The 22646-nt window shown below is 47.0% G+C and overlaps 1 protein-coding gene across 1 annotated transcript in view; it reads right to left on the bottom strand.

The window, feature by feature from the left end:
- DPF3 (double PHD fingers 3) overlaps nucleotides 1-22144 on the bottom strand; it is a 202921-nt gene extending 180777 nt beyond the window's left edge. Inside the window, 3 exon segments of the mRNA XM_065870834.1 lie at nucleotides 21942-21961; nucleotides 21964-22062; nucleotides 22064-22144. Coding sequence (XP_065726906.1) covers nucleotides 21942-21961; nucleotides 21964-22062; nucleotides 22064-22144 — 200 coding nt within the window.
- Nucleotides 22145-22646: the final 502 nt, after the last annotated feature.

Here is a 22646-nt window from a genome sequence, read left to right as displayed (position 1 = left end):
TAAATAGTTGATGGGTGGGTGGGTGGATGGATGGATGGATGGATGGAAAGGCTAGATGGTTGGGTGGGTGAGTGGGTGGATGGATGGATGTATGGAAAGGCTAGATGGTTGGTTGGGTGGGTGGGTGGATGGATGGATGGATGGATGGAAAGGCTAGATGGTTGGGTGGGTGGGTGGATGGATGGATGGATGGATGGAAAGGCTAGATGGTTGGGTGGGTGGGTGGATGGATCGATGGGTGGATGGATGTATGGATGGAAAGGATAGATGGTTGGGTGGGTGGGTGGATGGATTGATGGGTGGATGGGTGGATGGATGGATGGATGGATGGATGGATGGATGGATGGATGGGTGAATAGGCAGAAGCATGGATGGATGGATGGATGGATGGATGGATGGATGGATGGATGGATGGATGGGTAGCTTGGCAGATGGATGGATTCTACAATCAGTAGGCACCACTGAAAGTAAAAAGGAACTGAACAGTGCAAAGCTCTCCCTGTGGGTAGGGATAGCCTGACATGAGGAGACATTACAAATTAGGAAGTCATTTAGGAAGCTCCTGCCAGTGTCCCTGTGAGCACTTATGTTGCCTGAATGAGAGGTGAATGGAGGAAGGGACAGAGTCCAGAGACATTGCCAAGGTTAAGTCAACAGGACTTGGGGACTAAGTATATGTAGGAGTGAGGAGAGAGAAGAGCCAAAGATGACCCTGAGATTTTTGCTTAAATGATAGTGAACCCCGAGAGGAATAAGCAGCTTTAGGGGAAGAAGAAAGTTTTATTTAGAATATAAGTTTGAGGAGGGACAACCCGATGGAGCTGAGTAGGCAGTAGGACAGTCAGGAGGAGAGAGGAAGATCAAATCATGAGCGCTGGCTGAAGTCATGGGAATCCACTCATTCATTTCCACGTCTGAGCACCTTCCATTGCTCCAGGCACTTACTATGTGCTAAGACTTCGGATGCCACAGTGCCCAAGACAGGCACAGTCTGTGCTCTCATGGAACGTAAATTCCAAGAGGAAAGGCAAACATAAGACAGGTGAACAAATGCATAAAGATAATTTCTCATGGTTGTACACACTGTGAAAAAAAAATACACCAGAGTAATGGGAGGGTTATGCAGGGACAGTATTACATGGGGTGGGCAGGGGAGGCCCCTCTGAAGAAGTGGCTTTTGCCATGATGAGGCAGAGGGCAAGAATGACAAGGAAGTTCATTGCTTCATGACTTTGATTTTCTTGAACAAGTCTGGGGTGAAATCATCTGCTAAGAGTAAGAGGATGGAGAGGAATTTCACGCAAATGGCAAAATACTGAAACAACTGCTGTCGGGGAGAAATAAAAAGGGGTGAGAAAAGAGATTATGGTGGGGCACCAAGGACCAAGCTGAGGGCTGACACTGTGAATGTGTAAGGTAGCCGACCAACGCGAAGCATATTCATATTTTTAAAATATTATATAATGATGAAGCTCTATGTCCCTGCAGCTATACTGAAACCAGAAATAATGCCCTAGTAAGATCCAGAATCTCTACCTCTACTTGGTATGAGACGGGTTTGCCAAAGTGTTTATTTGATTTTAATTAAGTTTGATGGGCTGTGAGGGTTTTCATTACTTGGTCTGACCAGGCGCATTTCCACCACCACCTCCTCGCAGACCCCAGTGGCTTCCTGCCACAGCTTTCCCACTCAAACCATCCTGCAAATTAATCACCCTCAACGTCCATCCTGACATACCTTAAATAACGCCCCAACATCTACAGGATCAGTGCCAAACTTTTAACACAGGTGTCTATAATAGGTCCTTTGTTACCTGTTCAGCCTTCTCTCTCCCAACTACTCAGCCTGGCTGGTATTCACACTTCCTTTTTGAACCCAAGTTCATTTGGATGGACAGACCCAGGTCCATGCTTCACGTCTTGGGCAAGTTGCTTAAACTCTTTGGAGTGTTCTCATCTATAAAATAGTTAACACTGCCTGCTTCCTAGGAGGATTAAATGAGTTCATGTGTGTAAGCACACAGCACAGGGCTGCCGAGCAGACATAGGTGTTCAAGAGATGGTAGCTGGAACGAGCGTGACTCTTACTTTAAAAGCTGCCGTGTAACGATGCAGTTATCGCCGCATCCAGCACACGGCCACACACGCAGAAGACATTGGGTCCATGCCATTAATATTGCTACTACGTGCTGCTTTGTGATTCACCTCCTAGTTTCCACTGCACTCTTCCTCAGGCTGATCTTAAAAGTCAACTTGCATCTTACCGTCTTAGAGTCTGCCACTTTTATTAATATTCAACATATGTCTTGTCCCTCAACTAGACAGAAAGTTCCTGGAGAATAAAAATTGTATCCTCTGCTTCTCGGTATCGTCCTCACTGTGAAGTACAGAACCTTCCGCTTCAGGAGGTGCTAAATAATTCCTGATCGATGTGCGGTGCCGAGAGACTGGTTCCCCTCTTAAAGGGAAGCCTTCTCTATCCTCAACTCCCTAACTTCTACCCACCCATCGATACCTACCACCCACCCCCACCTCCTCCAGGAAGCTGGTCAGTGAAACTAGTTTCTTCCTTTCTTGAAAGTCTATGGCACTCACGAACTTGCCCTATTTTGCTTCAGGGCTTCTAAAATTTTAGGGCAGGCAGAGCTAAGGGAGATTGAGCATGTGACCCACTTCGCTTTCACCAGTACTCATAGATGTATCTACCCTAGCCAGACCAGGACACCGCTGGGCTACACCAAGGATCTTTTTCACAAAGAGGAAGCAAAAGCTGAGGTGGTCGAATACTGGTATTTCAACCATGAGGGCTCTGGTGGGGTTTCTGTGCCACAATTTCATGCTAGAAAATACTAGAACAAAAATGCCAAGAGACCCTCTGTGCTGTGTAAGGAAGGCAGGGCTGGAGGACCTGCCTCTTATTAGCTGTGCAGAGCCTGAGGACTGTCCCCAGACCTTGCTCTGGCCTCTGCTGCAATGTCCTACAGTGAGGGAGACCATCAATGATCTCTAAGGTATTTCTTAGATCTACAGTTCCAAGCACTAGCTCTGCCTATGAGCTGTACAATTGACAGACAAATTGAATCAGAAGAGCTTTGTCCCTCTTTGGTCATTAGTTGGTGGGGTACTTTGAAAGCTTCTCTGTTCCTGATGCCCACTCACCTATCAGGTATTTTATCCAATGGACATAGAAATGAGAGCATCACAGAGCAAAGTCTGAACAACTGAAAAGATGCCCACCCCCCTTGTGACTGTTAAAGCTGGGTTGGGTGCTAGATACATGGAGGTTCTTTGTGTTATTCTGTGTATTTTTGTACAGGTTTGATATCTTCCAAATTAGAATGTTATAATAATAATTACGATTAACTCACCTAATTCCACCCTTTCATGTACTAATTGGATACTCACTTTCTAGATGGATCTCATGAGCCCCCAAAAAGGTACTGGATCTTTTTTTTTTTTTTTTTTTTTTTTTTGCATTACGCGGGCCTCTCACTGTTGTGGCCTCTCCCGTTACAGAGCACAGGCTCTGGACGCACAGTCTCAGCGGCCATGGCTCACGGGCCCAGCCACTCCACGGCATGTGGGATCCTCGCGGACCGGGGCACGAACCTGTGTCCCCTGCATCGGCAGGCGGACTCCCAACCACTGCGCCACCAGGGAAGCCCTGGATCTTTTTTTAAAAAGGAACTACACCTGGAAATTATAAGTCAGTACTTTTTAACCTTTGCCCACTGGAGAATAGAGTGGGAAGAAAGAAAGGCAAAGGAAAGTGCTTGGAGTCAGACATCAATTGGAGCTCCCTCCTCCCACCAACTCCATCTGGTAAATGAAGTTACCAGAGCCTTGTCTCCTCAAGCAAATTATTGTGAGGCCTAAAGAAGACCTTCTTTCCTTCTTTGCCTCGAAAGCACTTGGTACCCATCTACCCCCCACCTCCCATTTAAAGCGTCATTACACTTACTGATGCACGTGCAGGGCTAAAAGAACAGCGGTTCCCAAGCTTTAGAAGAACTAAGAACCGGAGTGCATGGTCTCAGCCCTGATTCAGTGGGTCCAGGAGGCGGCCCAGAATCCACCTTTCACCAGTCACACCCATGCCCCTTGTGTACGTAATCTTCGGGCAACACTTTGAGATGCTCAAAGGGTAGTTGGAGGGAGCAGCAGGGACAGCAAGCAGGAGGACTGCTCCAGACTCTGCTTAGGAGGAAAACAGATCTCTCCATAGTATCAAAAACTTCCGAGGATGGGGGCGGCCTGTCAGCTTCTTTAAACTACCAAATGGAAAAATAAAAAATAAAAACTACCAAATGGAACTGAGAATGAGCGGAAGGAGGGAAGCAGTTCAAGGGAAAACTCTATCGTCACAACCTTGTCCAGCTAATGCCTGTCCTTCATGACACGCACATGTCTCATTTTTATTTTCTAAATTTTACCCAGAAAAGCCTCCTCAGAACTCATTCATCCCATCCTTTCCAGGCTCTATTGCTAAATCTCCCTTCAGCCAGGGGGAAATTTTTAGAACATAAATGGGATTAAGTCACTTCCTGACTTAAACCCTGGACTGCTCACTGCTCTTAGGAGAAAGTGCACACCCTTAAAATATCCATCAGGGCCCTGCATGTTCTGGTCCCTCCTGACCTCTCTTACCCTATCATGAGCCACACTTTCCCTTTCTTTCTTGCACTCCAGCCACAGCAGCCTTCCTTGGTTCTTCCAACATGCCACAGGACCTTTGCACGTGCTGTTCGCTCTGCCTGGGATGAAACGTTGCCTCTTCAAGGAAACTTTTGCTCAGCATACTAGACTAGAGCAATTCCCTCAGCCTACTCTCTTCTATCTTCCTGGACCTTCCAACATAACACAGATTCAACTTTTATTTATATATTTATGTGATTAATGTCTATCTCCCCAACTGGACCACAAGCTCCACAAAGATAGAAGTCCATATCGATTTTGCTTACCGCTGTATACTCAGTGCCACAGTAGCTGGTAACCCGTACATGCTGGACTAACATAGGTGCTAAGTGCACCATGGTCTAGAGAGATGTGTGAAGGAAAAAGAGAAATGGCACACAAAGCTGGAGAAATTCACAATGCAAATGACAGGCCAGTGTGAGATGGCGCACTTTCTCCTGGACTTGGAGGGCTGAGAATCTTCTCCAGTGTCACAAGGATGGTGGTCACTGACGCCACAAGATCTCGGGTTCTCTGAAATAAGAGTGTCTGTCCAGGACTGTCCCCAGAGGATGATGAGAATGTGATTTGCCCCTCGGGGAATGTGGGGGCTGAAAAAGAGGGCCAGGAGAGATTGCACGCCCAACTCCTCAATGCCCTGCCTGTTATCTCTCTGAAAACATAGCTTTGTCCCTCACTATCAGGACGCCGAGAGAGAGCGGGGACAAGAAGGTCACAGACAGAAGGGATCTGCCCCCCTCCTATCTGGAGCCACAGAAACAGGCGAGCTCAGGTTATCTTTGTGTTCACTTCTGTTCCCCAGAGATGTGCGGGGTGTGGGGTGGACATGAAGATTTAGACCAGTCAGCTCTGAAAACAGGGTGTTTTTCTGCTTGGTCATCAAACATATGCCCATTCAAGGGAGGCAAAACAAGCTGAAGTTTAGATTCTCTGACGAGGCTATGGAGTCCCATCAATTACACGACGTGGAAAAAACTTTGGACAGTTAAAAATAACATAGGGGTCTGGTGTTTGGAAGATCTGGAGTTTGGAATGCCAGCTTGTCAAGCACAGATCGCTGCCTACAAAAAGCGTGTGCTGGGAACATGTATACACACACCCGCCGGGACAGGAGGGCTGCGATCAGCAAGGTGTCCGACAACGGGTTGGCGGGCCACATGGGAGAAAAGTGCACAGACCAGCTCTCACCCCTACACACTCTGGTCTGAAGGATGTTCAAGCCCTTTTCTAGCTATGGAAAGGGCAGAGCTCATTCGGGCAGAAAACACTTGCCTCTCCCTTGGAGGAGGCGTCAGTGAATGGAAGCAGGAGCCAGGCGTTCAATCACATGACGGTTCACCTCAATGTGTTGTGTTTCCGCAGCTGTGAAATTCTCATTCTTTCTCAGAAGGACCCAGTATCAGCACTGATTCAGTGGCATGCAATAACCTGAACTCCCAGACAAAGAATCCCGAAGCTTAATCTCTCTCAAAGTCTCTTCTAGCACATTTGTTCTAAGAGTTACTAATAATAATGCCATCGAGTTCTAGAGTGTCTTTCTTCTAAGAAAATCAGAGCTTCTCCTACTTATTATCTCATATTCCTTAAGAGGCCACTGTGGGAAAAATCAGCTAGTGTGACTGCATTTTACAGATAGAAAAATGGGGTCACTGCCAACGTCTATTACGAGGGTAAGAAGCACCAACTCTTCTAAGCACTGTACGTGTATTAACTTGTTTAATTCTTCCAACAACCCTCTAAAGGCAGAAACCATCTCTCCCACTTCGCAGAGGAGAAATTTGAGGCACAGAGGGGTTAGGAATCCTGCCCATGGTCATGGGGCTTGGATGTGAACCCACGCTCTCCAGCTCTAGAGCCCATAGCCAAGCTGTAAGCCACATGGCACTGCTCGCCACCCTCTCACTCCCTAGGATGGGCATCTGAGCTCTCAAAGAGTTCAGGCTCCAAAGAACCTGAGGACTGGGGTAACACCAGCCTCCCCCTGAAAGCTAGCTCCCTGGGGCCCAGGCCTTCCGGCAGGAGGAAATAAACATTAGGTGAGCAGCTTGGATGGGTAACGGGGTGCCTGGGTGCCTGGGTGGGAGTGGAGAGGCATTACCTTCAGAGTAAACCACTTCCATGCTCCCAGGAAGAAACACAGTCTTAGAGACCTGTAGCCTCACTGCCTGCGCCCCGTCCCACACTCCCACCTCACTCCCCGCAAACCCCACTCCCATGTGAACCATGAAACCAATCGTCGGGGCACCAGCCTTTGATTGCACTACGAGGGTCAGCATTTATGTTTTCTTCCCTAGACTGGATTTGTGTATTTTATTTATAACCATGTATGGGTTGTTATCACTATTGCTTTTGTTGAAGAAAGGGGGTGGTGATTAAAGTATAGAAAGGGGGAAAGACCTTTAGATCCAGCACTAGGACAGGCTTTATCCTACAATCCTTCACCACTTGGCAAATGTGCCCAAGCAGCTGGCCAGGGCTGTCCTGTACCCGATGGGATGGATGGCTCATCCAGGGCAAGCCCCCGAGAGTCCCCCTCACCCCCACCCCCTCTGGGAGGTGCCCTGGGAAAGACCCAGAACACATAACCAAGGAAACCAAGGACCAAGAATCAGTGAGAGGGAGTCTCTGGAGGTGGACATCCTCCCTGCTGAGGGACACAGGATGGCAACCCCTACCTCCCCCTGGTGTCTCTCTTTTGGCCTCTGAGGTGTTCAAGTTCTTCCCGAGAATTGGCTGCCAAGCTGGGGCTCCACTCAGAGCAACCTGGCCCCAGGCTATTTCATTTTTTACCTTATGTTCATAGATCCCTCCCACTCCCATCCAGCCAAATGGATCCATTTGCTATCACCTACACATCCCTTCCGACCTGGCCCTCCCACCACCACCCCAAAGGAAGAGGGTTCTCTAAGGAATTACTCAAATGCTTCCCAAATCCTTGTTCACGTCCCTTTCAGGCCTGACCTTCTCCATCCTCAGCCTCCCCCACTCCTGAGCCTGACCAGATTCCGCTTTCCTTCCAAGCTCAGCTCTAAGTCACCTCCTCCCTGAAACCTTCTCTGACATCCCCACCATGGGACCACTTTCTCTCTTCCAATTTCACAGACCCCTCGGGGGCTGGACTGCTCACAGAGTGCAGTTAATCCCACCATGTAACCTCACGCACTCTGTTTCTTCTCCACGGCTTCTTCTCACCTGTTTGCTGTGTGCAAGCTTTGCCTTTTCCTCCTTCTCTCTCCCTGCTCCCACATTGATAAGATAGAGTGTGCCCTCCTGGGGACTAGGCAGAATACTCTTCCCTTCCTTTCGTGCCTCTTCAAAGCTTTTTTTTTTTTTTTTTTTTTTTTTTTTTGCGGTACACAGGCTTCTCACTGTTGTGGCCTCTTCCGTTGCGGAGCACAGGCTCTGGACGCGCAGGCTTAGCGGCCATGGCTCACGGGCCCAGCCGCTCCACGGCACGTGGGATCTTCCCGGACCAGGGCATGAACCCATGTCCCCTGCATCGGCAGGTGGACTCTCAACCACTGCGCCACCAGGGAAGCCCTCTTCAATGCTTTTTGATCAAGGTGCGATGCATGGGGAAAGGAGAAAGATGTCAACAGGGCACAGATGAAGGGGACAAGGTCAGAACGAAGCCAAGGCTGGAGGTGCAAACCTTGATATGAAGCATTAAGTGGATTATTCCTCTATCTAGGGCTCACAGAGCATTGGGGAGGTTTAGGTCTGAGTCAAGGAATGAAATAAGAAGCAGAAAGTAAAAGAAAAGAGTAACCAGTGGGCTTTTCCTTCCTGGGGATTTGAAAAGCTACAATAGAGCCTGAAGCAGAGATGCCAGGAAGTTGGACTGCCCAAGGCTGCCAGCTCTGGGTCTTGGAGAAAGGTGGGGACACTTCAGAGCTTTTATATTGTCCAGACCAGTTCATCTGCGTCACAAAGGAGACAGGAACTCCTGGCAACACTGGGCAATGATAGAGATGGTTGCATCCATCAGAGCTTCTTTTGTCCTGTATTTCTCAAGAAGCTGAACACATTGTAGGCAGATAATGGGTGAACGTAAATGATCACCAGAAGAGGGACCTATATAATTGGGTCTCTCAGTTAGGCAGATCACCAAATAATAAAAGAATCCTATTGCTCCAAGGATAGCAAGAGCTAGCTCCGTCTCAGAAAGGTTCCTACATTCAGACCCATGAACCAGTCAGGCTCTATCCCTCCCCCATGCTGACTGGGATCTCCAGCCTCTGAGATAGCAAACAATGCCCCCTGGTGTGCTATGGACCAGGGAACTATGGGAAATTTCTGAATTTCATAGAACTCCGTAGATCAGTGTTCATCTCAGCTACCCTGTGCGTAACTGACCTAAAATCAAATGATCCAAACCTGTTTCCCATCCCCCAGAGATGTGTGTAATTAGATAAAATGAGGACAGAATATGTATAAGTATCTGTTATACTGGGATGGCTGCCCAGAAAGGAAATGAGCACCAGGAACCGGATGGCCCCATGTGCACCCTCTGTACTGAAGGGCTATACCCGGGACTGAAGGAGAGTTAACTTCCAGAGTAGGTGCTGGTGCAGTATGAACCTCTCTAAATTCACAAACACTTTGGTACAATCCTGCTCCTCCAGCCTATACTTCGTGCACCATCAGCACTTTTTCTAGCTCTCCACGTTGAAGGATGTCTAGTGGACGAGAATCTGAGTTAAAACTTGACTTGAATAGCCTGTCTCCACCTCTGGCCTTCACCTTCCTTCTGACACAGAAAGGCCTCTCCAGGGTGGCACCTTCCTCCACATGGTCCCAACACTGAATGTTCCGGAGGGTCGAAAAGCAGCAAGAGGACATGCAAAAGTTATGAGGATAGAGATTTCTCTCTCTCTCAATATGAAGAATAAAGGCCCTCACATGATCCCCAGGACATCATTTTTTGTTTCATTGTCACATGAATTTACCTGCACTGAACATGGTTGGGAGAGAGTCATAGGGAAAGTTATATCTATGTAGGCATTATGAAAGTATAGGAAATTCTCTCAAAGAATATCTATCTGAAAACAGTGACTGGGCCACAGTTACCTCCAAAGCTCAGTAGGACAGGCAACAGACTCTCACCAGATCCCAACTTTGGGTTAAACCATTATAGTACCTGTACCTTCTGGTCTCTTCCATCTTAAAAACCCATAAAAGTCCTCAGGTATACCGAAGGCTAAAGGAAATCCCATACACAGCTGAGTATACAGTAGGCACTTAGTAAAAGTGTGGTTGATTTATCAGTGGCTAGTCACAAGCCCTGGGTTACTTAGTCCCTGAAAGAGGACAGAGCAAAAAGACTTGCCTTTAATTCCCAAGACCAAAGGGAAGGAAAGCCAAGTTTTTTAGATCCACAAGGATGAAGTGGTAAAGAGACAAAGGGCTAGAATAAATGACGCTGACAATCATCACAGCCTCACACGCTACATGCAAGCAGGGCAAGCTTGTGCCTATTTTCCAACTACTGAAATTGAAGAATTGGGGGAAAGGAATTCTGCTGCCTTTTCCAAACTCCTGCCAGGGAGAGAATGAGAAACAAGTGGACTCTAAAGAGCTAGAAGCAAATTAGGCGGGAAGAGCCTGCTGGCTTCATTTGCTCAGTTACTCCACACACATTTATTAAGCGCCTGCTATGCTAGATCCTATAGGGATAGAAAAGCACAGGCAGCCACCCTCCCAGTCTTCCAAGGCCTTACATTCTAACCAACCAGCGTTAAGTATTTCAGTGGCGGGGAGAGAAGAGTATGCTTGGGACTATAGGGCCAAGGACAGGGTTGGCCAATTCTACCTGAGGGCCAGCAAGGGCTTTGCCAGGGAAGAGGGGACTTTGAAGTGTCTGGAAGATGAGCAAGTAGATGTTCGTCATGTGCCTCTGGGGCAGGATAGGGCTGAGGAGCCACAAGCAGTTTGGTAAGACTATAGGGGAAGTGGGAATGGTGCCACCTGTCTGAGCAGGGATACAGAAGCATCCTTTCATGGTAACAAGTTCACCCACATCGCTCATTCTGAGGTTCTTAACCTGGAGCCCATGTACCTCTAGGGCATCCGCTGATGGGCTCCTCCAAGTCTGTGAACCCCAAAAAACCATAGGCAGATGTTCACACCTATCTGCATCTTTTCTGGGGAGATGATCCAGAACTTTCATAGGATTCTCAAAAGGGCCTGTAATTGCCAAGGAAAAGTGAAAAAGAAACACTCAATAGAACATTGAGTTGCCTGAACACCAAACTGTGATGTTAGAAGCCATGGTTTTCTGTCTCTGTACCCTGAAGATAGCTTAGTACCTGACATATCATAGGTTTTCAGGATTAGCAGAGCTCAAGGGATGAATACAAGGAGATGGGAAGAAATCGCCATTTTCATCATCAGAACAAACATTGTGTGCACAGACATTCGTGTGCCAGTCAGTGGGCTAGATTTTACAAACCAATACCCCTTAACATAAAGGCACATGGAAAAATATCTTCTCAATTTCCTGTTCACAGGATTGCAAAGCCAAGTCCCTAAATGTGGATACAAGTCACCCAGGGCAATTCACTGCAATCCCAGATCAGGCTCAAACTTTAGTTGGCAGTTGCCTAGCAACGAATAACCCTGAAGACACATCACCAAATAGAGATGCCAAAAGGGCATTCTGTGGACAAGCTGGTTCTGAAAACTAGCCCCCGCGCAAGTTTGTCTTCCAGGCCTCTCTGGGACTGTTGGGGGAAGAAGCAGACTTTGCAGCCAAAAGGCAGCTGGAAGAGGGGATGGAAGGTGTTCAGATGGTGGTGTGTAACAAGTGGGCACAGAAACAGGGAACCGAGGGCTGAGGGAGCAGGCAGCCTCAAATAGAGAAGGCAGTTGGTGCCTCTGCAGGTCCTCTTTCAGACCGTACCTACAATTACTCTTCTGAGCAGTTGCTGAGCAAATCCCAGCCATACCTAAGATGCAGAAAGTGGCAGGAAGACTTGACTGCACCTACATCCAGCCCTGCCCTGAAGTCATCGTCCTCTAGCAGTTCCACTGAACTACGTCAGTTTGGGGTGAGCAAGATGACAGACCTCCAGACCCAGGAAGCAGTTTTTATCCAGCTCTCCAGGGCAGCTCGCTCCCTTACAGAGGCAGCAAGCACCAAAGAGGCAAAGAGACCTCACGTTCTAAAATTCAGATTTTTTTGTTTTTTCTTTAATGAAAAGCTCAGAAACTCCTTCTGCTGAGGCAGGTGAGACTGGGATTCCTAAGACAAAAGTTCTAATCCAAATCATGGCACAGGCCAACACTAGGCACCTCTCCCTGCGCAATGGTAGAAAGCTTGGGAAGAAAGCTTGGGCCTTCTTCAGAACCCGTTCTCCTGGAAGGTCTTGGGGGCCAGGGGGAAGGGGCAAACAAATATATATCAGTCAGGAAGCGACTCAGGAAGAACAAATGCGGAAGTCAAACAACAACAAATAAGGCGGATATAAATCCAGATAAAATATTAAAATCATTAAAGGGCTGCTGCTCCCTGAAGATTGGGAAAAATGAAGAGAGTTAATTAAAAGCAATCTCCATGCACTGCTGAGCCAGCCGGCCCTGATAAATCAACAGCTGGGGCTTCTGTGGAGGGCAGTCAGGGGGCTTCAGGAGTGGGGTGCGGGGGGCGGGGGGGGCTGCCGGCCGGGGGAGGGGGGCTGCTGCAGAGATGGCAGTGACGTCCAGTTGAACACAGTGACTTAAGTTTCGTGTCTTATTAAATATTTTATGACCACTGAATAAAGCTGTTCTTCCAAGGGGGGAGAAAATGATCATTCGGGTGAACAGAAAGTGAGGAAGATAAGGGTAAAGAGATATTTTTTGTTTGATTCAAGACATACTTGGGACCATGATGTCAGCATCTCTGACCTTGCCTCAGATGCAGAGGCTTTTGTTTCTTCTCTCTACCTGATCTGCACAGGTAGATGCCTCTGCTAAATTCTCTCTGCAAAAACCTGGGCTATGTTTGTTTTGGGGGTTGGAGGAAGCAGTGCAAAGTCAGGGAAAGAAATGAAGAGGAATAGGAGATAAAAAAGACCTTCAAAATTCTCATTGTTGATCCAAGCCAGACTTTTAGCGCAAAACTAAAAGGTCAGTGGAAATTGTGGGAACTTTCTTTTTTTTTTCTTTCTTGCTTTCCCTTTCTTTTTCCTCCTTTCTTTCTCTACTTCCTTCCTTCCCCCTTTTCTCTGCAGTCAGATAAAGTTTCTGTTCTTCATTTTAAACAAAAAAGAGCTCAGAACTTTGGGGGCCAATCTAAGTTAAAAAAAAAAAAAACAGCAATTTTAGTGTATTACAAAAACGGCCCTTCTCTATTCTAAGGGAACCCTCCAGTTCTTCCTTGATGGAAATATAATCAAGAGAAATGATTGGGAGAAAGTGGGGTTTTTTTTCCCTCCGTAGAATTGGGATTGGAAGGGGGTGTGTGCATGGGGAAACATAAGGAATTATGCATTTGGATATGCATTTTAATTAGGTGGACAGAAGCAGCCGCCTGTTAATTTTTCTTGCTTGTTTCCACTTAGCATTCATCACAGGCAAAACCACCATAGAGCACTCCCACGATAATAGATGGTTCTGCATTGGCTAAGTCCTCAGGGAAAATAATTAGCAGGAGAGAATATATTCTCTCCACTTCAACTACCCCATCCACCCTGCCCTCCCCCACCTCCAGCACCACATTGCCTCTGCCCTCCCCCCAACCCCACAACTGACAGTGGTTTCACTAGAAGCCTAAGGGAGCAGTCCACCTCCTGGTTTACAAGCACTTACTTTGCCCTGCCAAAGAACAAGGGTCTGGAAGGAGAAACGGACTGGAGGCCTTCATTGGAGTGGAAGCTCCTAGATACAGGGAGGGAGGCTCTATGCCGCTTAGCTGCGAGGGGCAGGCTCGCAATCAGAATTGGCCAGGACAGGATGAAGAAAGCTCCAAAGAGGGTGAGACAGTTCTCCCTGAGCTCAACTAGCAGCAAACAGATATATGTAAAGAGTCCTTGGTTGAGGATAATGGGAGTAGGGATGACGTTTCTCATTTAATTTGCTTTTATAAAGTACAGGAATGCTGTGGGTTTGCAGCAAGCTTGGATCTGAAGCATTTCCAAGGCTGGCAAATAACTCTGTCATTCTGATATTTGACCGTCGCCACGATGCTGTCCATAGTCTACTCTTGTATAAAGGATCAATTCTTGCCGCTGACTCCCTATGTCAACAGCACACCCTCCTTGCTCACAAGCAGGTTTAAACCCCAGCCCCCCTGTCACCCCCTCTCCCTCCCTGGAGTCTTCTTGGTAGAAGGAGGAGCCAGAGACTGGCTGATGACAGGAGCCCAAGTTCCAGGAGAGCACTCCCTCTGCCCGCCAGCGTCTGATTCCTCTGATCACGGGTGGACTCAGTACAGGGCTGACAGTGGGAAATGAAATGAGGACTTCCCTTGAGCTCATATTCTCACCTATTTCAAACCCAGACGATGTAAAAAAGCCCACTGAGATCCCAGGGCTATTTACACACAGCTGGACGAGTGAGGCTTTGCATTTACTGAGAAACAATGATTAGATATGATGTGTAATGCCAGGATCTTTTCGTTTATTTTAGTTTTAATATAGTAATGTTTATGAGACACTGCTGACTCTCTGAGAAGGCCTCAGTTAGCTACGAGAAACTTTGCAGTTCTAGTAACACCTCACATTTGTACTTTACACCTTCTGAAATGTTTTCACAACCATTATTTCATCTGGGCCCCTTGCAGGGGGTAAGCAGGGCTGGGTACAGGGAAAGGAAGCGAAAGGAGATACAAGCCCTTCTCACCTTATGAAAAAATAGGCCAGATTTGCTACCTCTTGACTTTCAAGCTGTCCTGTCATCCCAGGTGCTCCTTCCACCTGAACCCCTGTTGCCAGATGAAACCTCCACTCTGCCTAGGAAACCTTCACTGCAAGCCTCACCAGGTAACTACTACTGCTGCAGTTTCTGGAGCCCCCCCAAACCCAAACCCTGACCCCCACAGGGAGCCACTGCCCTCAAAGGGTTGGGGTTAGGGGTACAAAGTGAAGGCAATCCTTGTGGCTGGGGATGAGAGAAGTGAGTCTCTGGGTTCCCAGGGCATTTACCCCTCCTCCCCAAAACAGTGGTTGTTCCACGGGGGAGGGGGGTAAAAAGGTTGAATTCTATGATACTATCAGTATTTTTTTTTTAAGTTTACAAGGAGGGAGTTGCCTGTACTATCTAGAAATGTACTCCCTAGTTTTTAATAAGTCTAAAAATGAAGGGGGACCTAAGCACATACCCAAAAGAACTGAAAGCAGGGACTCAAATAGCTACTTACACACCCATGTTCATAGCAGTATTATTCACAATAGCCAAAAGGTGGAAACAACCCAAGTGCCCATCATTGGATGAACAGATAAACAAAATAAGGCATATACATACAATAGAATATTATCCAGCCATAAAAAGGAAGGAAATTCTGACACATGCTGTAACAAAGCTGAACCTTAAGGACATTATGCTAAGCTAAATAAGCCAGTCACAAAAGGACAAATATTGTATAATTCCATTTATATGAGGTGCTTAGAATAGGCAAATTTATAGAGACAGAAAGTAGAACGGTGGTTAGCAGGGACTGGAATGGGGGCGGGAGGAGGATGAGGGGTTATTGTTTAATGGGTACAGAGTTTGTTTAGGACGATTTTTTTAATTCTGGAAACGGATAGTATGGATGGTTGCACGACATTATGAATGTACTTAATGCCAGTGAACTGACACTTAAAAATGGTTAAAATGGCACATCTACATGTCATATATGCTAAATATACATGTTATGTGCATTTTACCACTAGTAGTAAAAAAATTTAAGGGGCTGCCTCTGTATGCTGGAGGTCAGGGTGACCATATTGTTCTGTTTTTCTTTCATTTTATCTCTCACAATTTAGGCTTTTATGAATTCTGATAGGTTTTACAACCCCTCTTCCTCCTTTAGACTTGTAGCAAATTGCCAAGGGAGCTTCCACACAAAGGAAAGCCTGATAATAATGCCCCCAGAAGAATCTGGGATGTTCTGGAGGCATGTCACTGAATGAGAGGCAGTGAATTCCAGTTTAGACACTGCTAATACCCACTTGGGTATGGCCAGACTCTGTGGGTCTGCTAGACACCTCCATTTCCTCAGCAGTTATCATGGGATACAACAGAGGGAGCTCACTGAGACATCAGGACAGGCCCACCTGCTTCGGCTCACTGAACAGTCAGGTAACTGCAGCTGCCCAGATGGAAGTGAAATAAGCACTTTATTTACATGTTAATTGGGATGGGTGCCGTGGTAGAGGGGAGAGCTGTTCCAAGGAGACTGTAGATAAATGAAATCCAGAGAAGAAAAATCTTTTGCTTGGTTCCCTGTCTCCCTCCATACATTTAAAGAAAAGAGGAAGAAAAAGATAGATGTTCTCAATAATTCCAGTCTTTTGCACAACCAAAAACTTTATCTGAGTGCTTGTAAACAACAAAATAGGCTAATTAGTTTTCCCACTTCTCTTTCCATCCTCTAGTTGGAGTGCTAATGAGAAGAAAAGTGTTCAAAAGGGATAATCAGAAGAAAAGTCCACATTTTAAACGGGCCACCACCTGGTCCTCAGGCTTGGGCCCTGAGAAGGGAGAGATTAGAACCCCAAATGGTAGCATAATGTGGCAAGACTGGATCAGAGAAGATGAAACTACAGAAGAGTCTACCAGTCTTAACTCGCCTTTAGAGCCACACTTTAAAAACAAGGAAGGGGACTTCCCTGGTGGCGCAGTGGTTAAGAATCTGCCTGCTAATGCAGGGGACATGGGTTCGAGCCTTGCTCAGGAAAGATCCCACATGCCGGGGAGCAACAGAGCCTGTGCACCACAACCACTAAGCCTGTGCTCTAGAGCCCGTGAGCCACAACTACTGAGCCCACATACCACAACTACTGAAGCCCGCGCACCTAGAGCCCGTGTTCCACAACAAAGAGAAGCCACTGCAATGAGAAGCCCGTGCACCATAACGAAGAGTAGCCCCTGCTTGCCGCAACTAGAGAAAGCCTGCGTGCAGCAAGGAAGACCCAACGCAGCCATAAATAAATTAAAAAATTAATTTATTTTTTAAATAAATAAAATAAAAACAAGGAAGAATTTGAACACTGGACCCTAAGTATCCTTCTCATCTTAATTAACCATAGTAAGAGCCACAAGTTTTTGACTTGAGAGGAACTTTGGCAATCAAGGTGCATCACCCTCGTCTTATAGACAAGGAATGTACAGCTCAGAGAAGTCCTGTGTCTAAGACCGAATAGCCGGTGGGTGGCAGGGCTGAAAACAGAGCTCAGATCTCTGGGATCCTCTCCCAGAGCTTCTTCTCTTCCATTACTCTGAAGCTACAAAAGCAAAGCCACTGGTGAGAGACCAATGTGGAAGAGGGACAGAGTTTGAGACAGGGCCACGCTGATGGCTGGTGAAAGTCTGAGGACTGAAAAACCTTCTCTGGTGGAGCTTCCAACTGAAGTTAATACAAACAGCAGATTTTCAAAGTGAATAACAATGAAAAAATCTCACTCATTTCATAGCAACATGAGATGACCACAAGGCAGATTAGACATGTGCCATCATTGTTCCTTGGGCTCTTAACTAAGGCCTGGAGAGCGCAGGACTCAATGTGGGCTATTCGAACCCCATTATTAAGAGCTCTGAGCTTAATCCCCTTGCCCCTCCTTGCTTCCAAACACAACCCCCTAAATCTTAGTCTCCTCAAGGCTTCTCTCTTCCCTTGCCACTCCCACCCACTACTACTATTCACAAACACACAACCTAGAAATTCCCAGCACAGGTTGCTCCTCTTTTCCCACCCCCCCGCCAAAACACCTCCTAACCACTACTTTTAAAACTGAGGGCTTCCCTGGTGGCGCAGTGGTTGAGAGTCTGCCTGCCGATGCAGGGGACACGGGTTCGTGCCCCGGTCCAGGAGGATCCCACATGCCGCGGAGCGGCTGGGCCCGTGAGCCATGGCCGCTGAGCCTGCACGTCCAGAGCCTGTGCTCCACAACGGGAAAGGCCACAATAGTGAGAGGCCCGCATACCGCAAAAAAAAAAAAAAAAAACCAACCTTCTTTCAGTGACAGTTTTATGATGCAAGCTCCATTCATCCATATGGTTTGACAGACTGTGAAACACTAGTAACCGGACCAATAAGAGAAACAAATTACAAAAACACCACAACACCTCATCTCTCCACAGTTGCTCACACAACTAAAGAAAACTTTGGGGGCTTCCCTGGTGGCGCAGTGGTTGAGAATCTGCCTGCTAATGCAGGGCACATGGGTTCGAGCCCTGGTCTGGGAAGATCCCACATGCCGCAGAGTGACTGGGCCCGTGAGCCACAACTACGGAGCCTGTGCATCTGGAGCCTGTGCTCCGCAACAAGAGAGGCTGCGACAGTGAGAGGCACGCGCACGGCGATGAAGAGCAGCCTCCGCTCGCCACAACTAGAGAAAGCCCTTGCACAGAAACGAAAACCCAGCACAGCCAAAAGTAAATATAAATTTAAAAAATTTTTTAAAAAAACAGAACTTTGGAACTTGCAGTAGATCATAATATCAGTCTCTGTTGCTGTTAAACAATCATCTTTTCAAAGTTCCAGACCACACAGTGGTTTTATCCACTTACCTATCCTCTCCCCACCCCCACCCCAGGCCACTCTTTGATCTTTTCTTGTTAAATACCTACATGTTTAAAGATTATTTAAAGCTAGGGTCATGCTTACATAGGCCCCTACTGGAAAACCCTGGCTGGGCAAAAACTATTTCAGTGGTTGTGGCACTTCTTTGGCCAGGAGCTTGCCACATTGGGCTACATTTGTCTTCTAGTGACTTTCAGAACACTCAGAAACCACAAAAGTTACTTTGCAGAGGTTGGGATAACAAACAGGACTGGATTCTGGTGCCTTTTTATGACCCACCCCCAGCACCACTACAATCAGCATGGCTGCACTTTCAAAACTGAAACATCAGCCTCAGTTTCCTTTTTTGTCCCGGCACAGGCTCAAAACAAAGCCTGTTGACGGTGGCATTTTATTTTTTGCCTTGATCTGAGCAGATGGCTCTGGAACAGCTTTAGACATTACGGTGTTTCTCAGACGTACCTAAATTTCAGCTACCTGCATGATTCCAAAATGACAAAGGAGGATAAGGAATCTCCAATTAAGTTGCCTCTGAATTCCTGCCCACTTTATGGAACTGAGCAGCTCCCATTCAACTGGAGACCTCTGGATATCTCCCAGGTGGTCTGCAGGTCCGGCAATTTTCAGAGGTTTAACCTGTGACGATGCCTTCATTTGGGTTCTGGCAGAAATTAATATCCTTTATGGGTATCTCATCCAAACCAGACATTCTTCCCACTGAAAAATAATGTGTGCTAACAAAGTTTGGAAATTTTAAGGATTCTTTTTTCCAGTGGCAACCATAAGCAGATGCAGAAGGTGGTTCTTAGGCATCTGTCAGCTTAAAATGTCTGAGGGTCCTTTTTCATAAGGGGCTAAAATAATGCCCATAAAAAGCTGCAAGTTTGGGCTTCCCTGGTGGCGCAGTGGTTGGGAGTCCGCCTGCCGATGCAGGGGACACGGGTTCGTGCCCCGGTCTGGGAAGATCCCACATGCCGCGGAGCGGCTGCGCCTGTGAGCCATGGCCGCTGAGCCTGCGCGTCCGGAGCCTGTGCTCCGCAAGGGGAGAGGCTGCAACAGTGAGAGGCCCACATACCACAAAAAAAAAAAAAGCTGCAAGTTCACAAATTCCCAACTGCAATGTTCCCCATTTAGTACCTACCCACGCCCCCCCACCCCAACAGAAAAAGCCAGAAGGAGATTAGAACCAGGAATGTGTCCCCCCTACACCATCTTCTCTGATATCTAAACTGAGTGCCACAGCAAGAGTGAGGTCTGGCTTCTAAGTGGCGACAATTACACAACTTTCACAGGCACAAAACCACTTTAGATTAGAATACACTGTCTCCAGATCATAGAATGTATAAAAAGATGAAGATCTGAGGTCCATCTATGCACATGACCAGCTGCTTGACCTTGGCTGAGTAAGTATATTTGCTTCTCCCAGAGCTGTGTCCTTAATAACAAAACAAAGATGTAAAACCATGCCTACAAGCAAGGGAAACTCCTTACAAAAAAGTTTCAATACAATTACGTATCTGTATGTTCACATGTTACAAGCATGACCAAATAGTTTTCTGCTCTCATTATTTACAAACAAATAGTTTCTTGGGGTAAATCCCTATTGGCTTATACGGAATAATTAAATAATAATAACTGTTACTCTTTTCTAAGCAGGCAATTAGTATAATAGATATATACGTGCATAATCCAGTCTGGCAGAAGGTGGCAGACATTCCCAGTTAAGTGCATACAAACCAGGGTTTTGATAATTTAATAAAAGAGTAAGTTGTTTAAACTGTTGATAGCAGATTTGGGGGAGGCTGGCTAACCTGAAGTAGAATGTCAAATAAGATTAGAATCTATATTAAAAGCAAAAACAAAAAAAGAATATAGCAGGGCAAAAAAAAAAAAAAAAGCTTTGTTTCCTAGGTATGTAGAAATCAACCAGAATATGATAGGTAATGTGGCGGACTTACACATAGACCTTTATCAAATCCATATTTATGTTACCTATATAACATGGCCTTTTACTTCACTACATGGCCCTTATCTTGCATGTACATGTAAGAAATAAGGGTGACTCACACATCTAGGCTCAGACAATGTAGCTGCTAAATTAAATAATGTGCAATACCTATTTACACATCATACATGTCTATCGATGCTTTTAAATTCTATCAGCCCAGATGTGACTGCTTGGTTGTGGAGCCACCTGCCGTGTCCCCTTTGTGATCTGATCAGTCCAGGCGGCTCTTGTTTCTGCCTCTAACACCCTATTGGGCAGTAATAAGATGTTAAAGGCGACAACAGACAGAAAAGCCAGGCTGTCAGCTTCAGAGAGGACAGGGGTGAAGGGTACAAGGAGGAGGAATAAGAAAGGGAGTTGAGGGGAGATCAAAGACAGGCAGGAAGAAAGCTAAACTGCTGAGAGAGGAGATGTGGCTCCAGGAGCTTGGGGCCCTACAGAAGACCCCAAAGCAATGAGATTCAAATTGTGCCATCCAGTTACTCAAGCTATTGAATTATTGAATGTCCCACGTGGAAAAAGCTAGTGTGATGAAAAATGGTCTACACTCAGCATAGGAAGAGCCCTACAGAGGTGTTGCATGAAACCTGGGCTTGTTTCTTCCCAGAACATTACCTACCACCACTTTATCCCCCAATCCTAGAGGAAACCTTTGTGTGACCAGTTTCTATAGGGGGCGTCCTTGGTGTTGGCCTTTTTTTTTTTTTTTTTTAAGGGAAGGGAGAGAAAGACTCAGAACGCACACAGAAAATGCTGATGTTGTTCAGCTCCGTTTCATTGTCAAGAGAGACACAGGAGGATAAAAACATAGCTCTCCAAACCTTTCTCCCTGCTCCCCTCCTCCCAGCACCCCCATCCATCCCTTCCGCTGGATGTGTCTCTGCGCTTTGTTCTAATTTAGCCCATGCATAATTTATTCACGTGTGTATTGTTTCCTGATCAGCAACTTTTAAAAACAAATGAAACATAAAAAGGTGATCTATTAAACAAGTTGTTTTTAAAAATAAAGGCAGATGTTGTAGGTCTCGCTGTAACAACATGCGTGCTCCTACGTTAGCAGTTTAAAAACCATCTAGGGCGCAGGAGGCTCGGCTGGTCGGGGGTATTGTTTACACACCCTTACCACCAGGGAAAGGGGTCGGGATGCAAAAAACTGAGCGGCTAATTATAAATGACCATTCAACTGCCACCTAGAAAAAGCAGGCTGGGGTGTTGTGTGTATGGCGACACAGAATTACAAATACATCACATTGCAACTGTTTCTAATTACACAAAGTACAAGTGTAATAATTCAGAACTAATTCCAATAATCAGCCCGCTTCTCTGTCCCTTTCCCCGCTTCTCTGTCCCTTTCCCCACTTCTAACCCCACCCCACACAGCCACCCTCCCCAAATACGCACCCTTCTGCGGTCCAAAAAGCAAAAATAAAAAACTGGAGCGGCAGGAATCAGTGTAGAGACCTTGCGCCCGCTCGCGCTTAAGCGGGCTCCCGGGTAATAACTAGGGTACCGCTTTCCCAGTAGGCAACAAACCTGGCGCACATGTGAAAATAGATTTCTCTAACTTGAGTTTACCAGGAGGCATCAGCCCCGCTACGCGTTTTCGGCTGGAAATGTGAAAACTCCAAATCGGCTGTGGGTTCGGTAAAAACTCACAGCATCAGCTGCGTGGCAGCGCTAGCGACGAGGAGAGGAGATGCGGCGAAGTTACGCCCGTTTATTCTGCCATAAAACATCTTCTTTCTTGGGTGAAACGCTGTGGCGTTCAAGTGCAGCGTATCCTATCCGAGCTTCCGAGCGAGAACTGAAGCCGAGGGCTGCTCTGTAATCAGCCTCAGCTTCCAGTGTCCTCTTAGCAGCGTTAATACATATACAGACATTTAAAACTCCGAGATCTGGGACATTCCTACCCCTTTCCCTTATTACCGATAGGAGATAAGCTGGTGCAAACACCTCCCGTTCTCCCCGCGCGTTCCTTCGCGTTAAGAACCCCCTGCCGCCTTCCCGCCTCCCCGCGTGCGAACCTGGCTTTCAACTCCTAGGGGAGCCCCGGGTGCTGACGCGGATGCGCTAAGTTGAAAGAACCTGGGTGGGCATCCGCCACGCACCCGCGAGAATTCGGCACGAAACGGCCCCCACGCGCACCTCTCCCTCCCCTCTCCCGCGACTTCCAGCTGGGAAGTCCTAATCCCAGGCGCGCAGACCCACCCACCCACGCCGCGCCGAGATCCGGAGGGA

Source organism: Phocoena phocoena, chromosome 2, assembly GCF_963924675.1.
Source record: "Phocoena phocoena chromosome 2, mPhoPho1.1, whole genome shotgun sequence".
In the NCBI taxonomy this organism is placed as follows: domain Eukaryota; kingdom Metazoa; phylum Chordata; class Mammalia; order Artiodactyla; family Phocoenidae; genus Phocoena; species Phocoena phocoena.
This window is presented reverse-complemented; position numbering and strand designations above follow the sequence as displayed.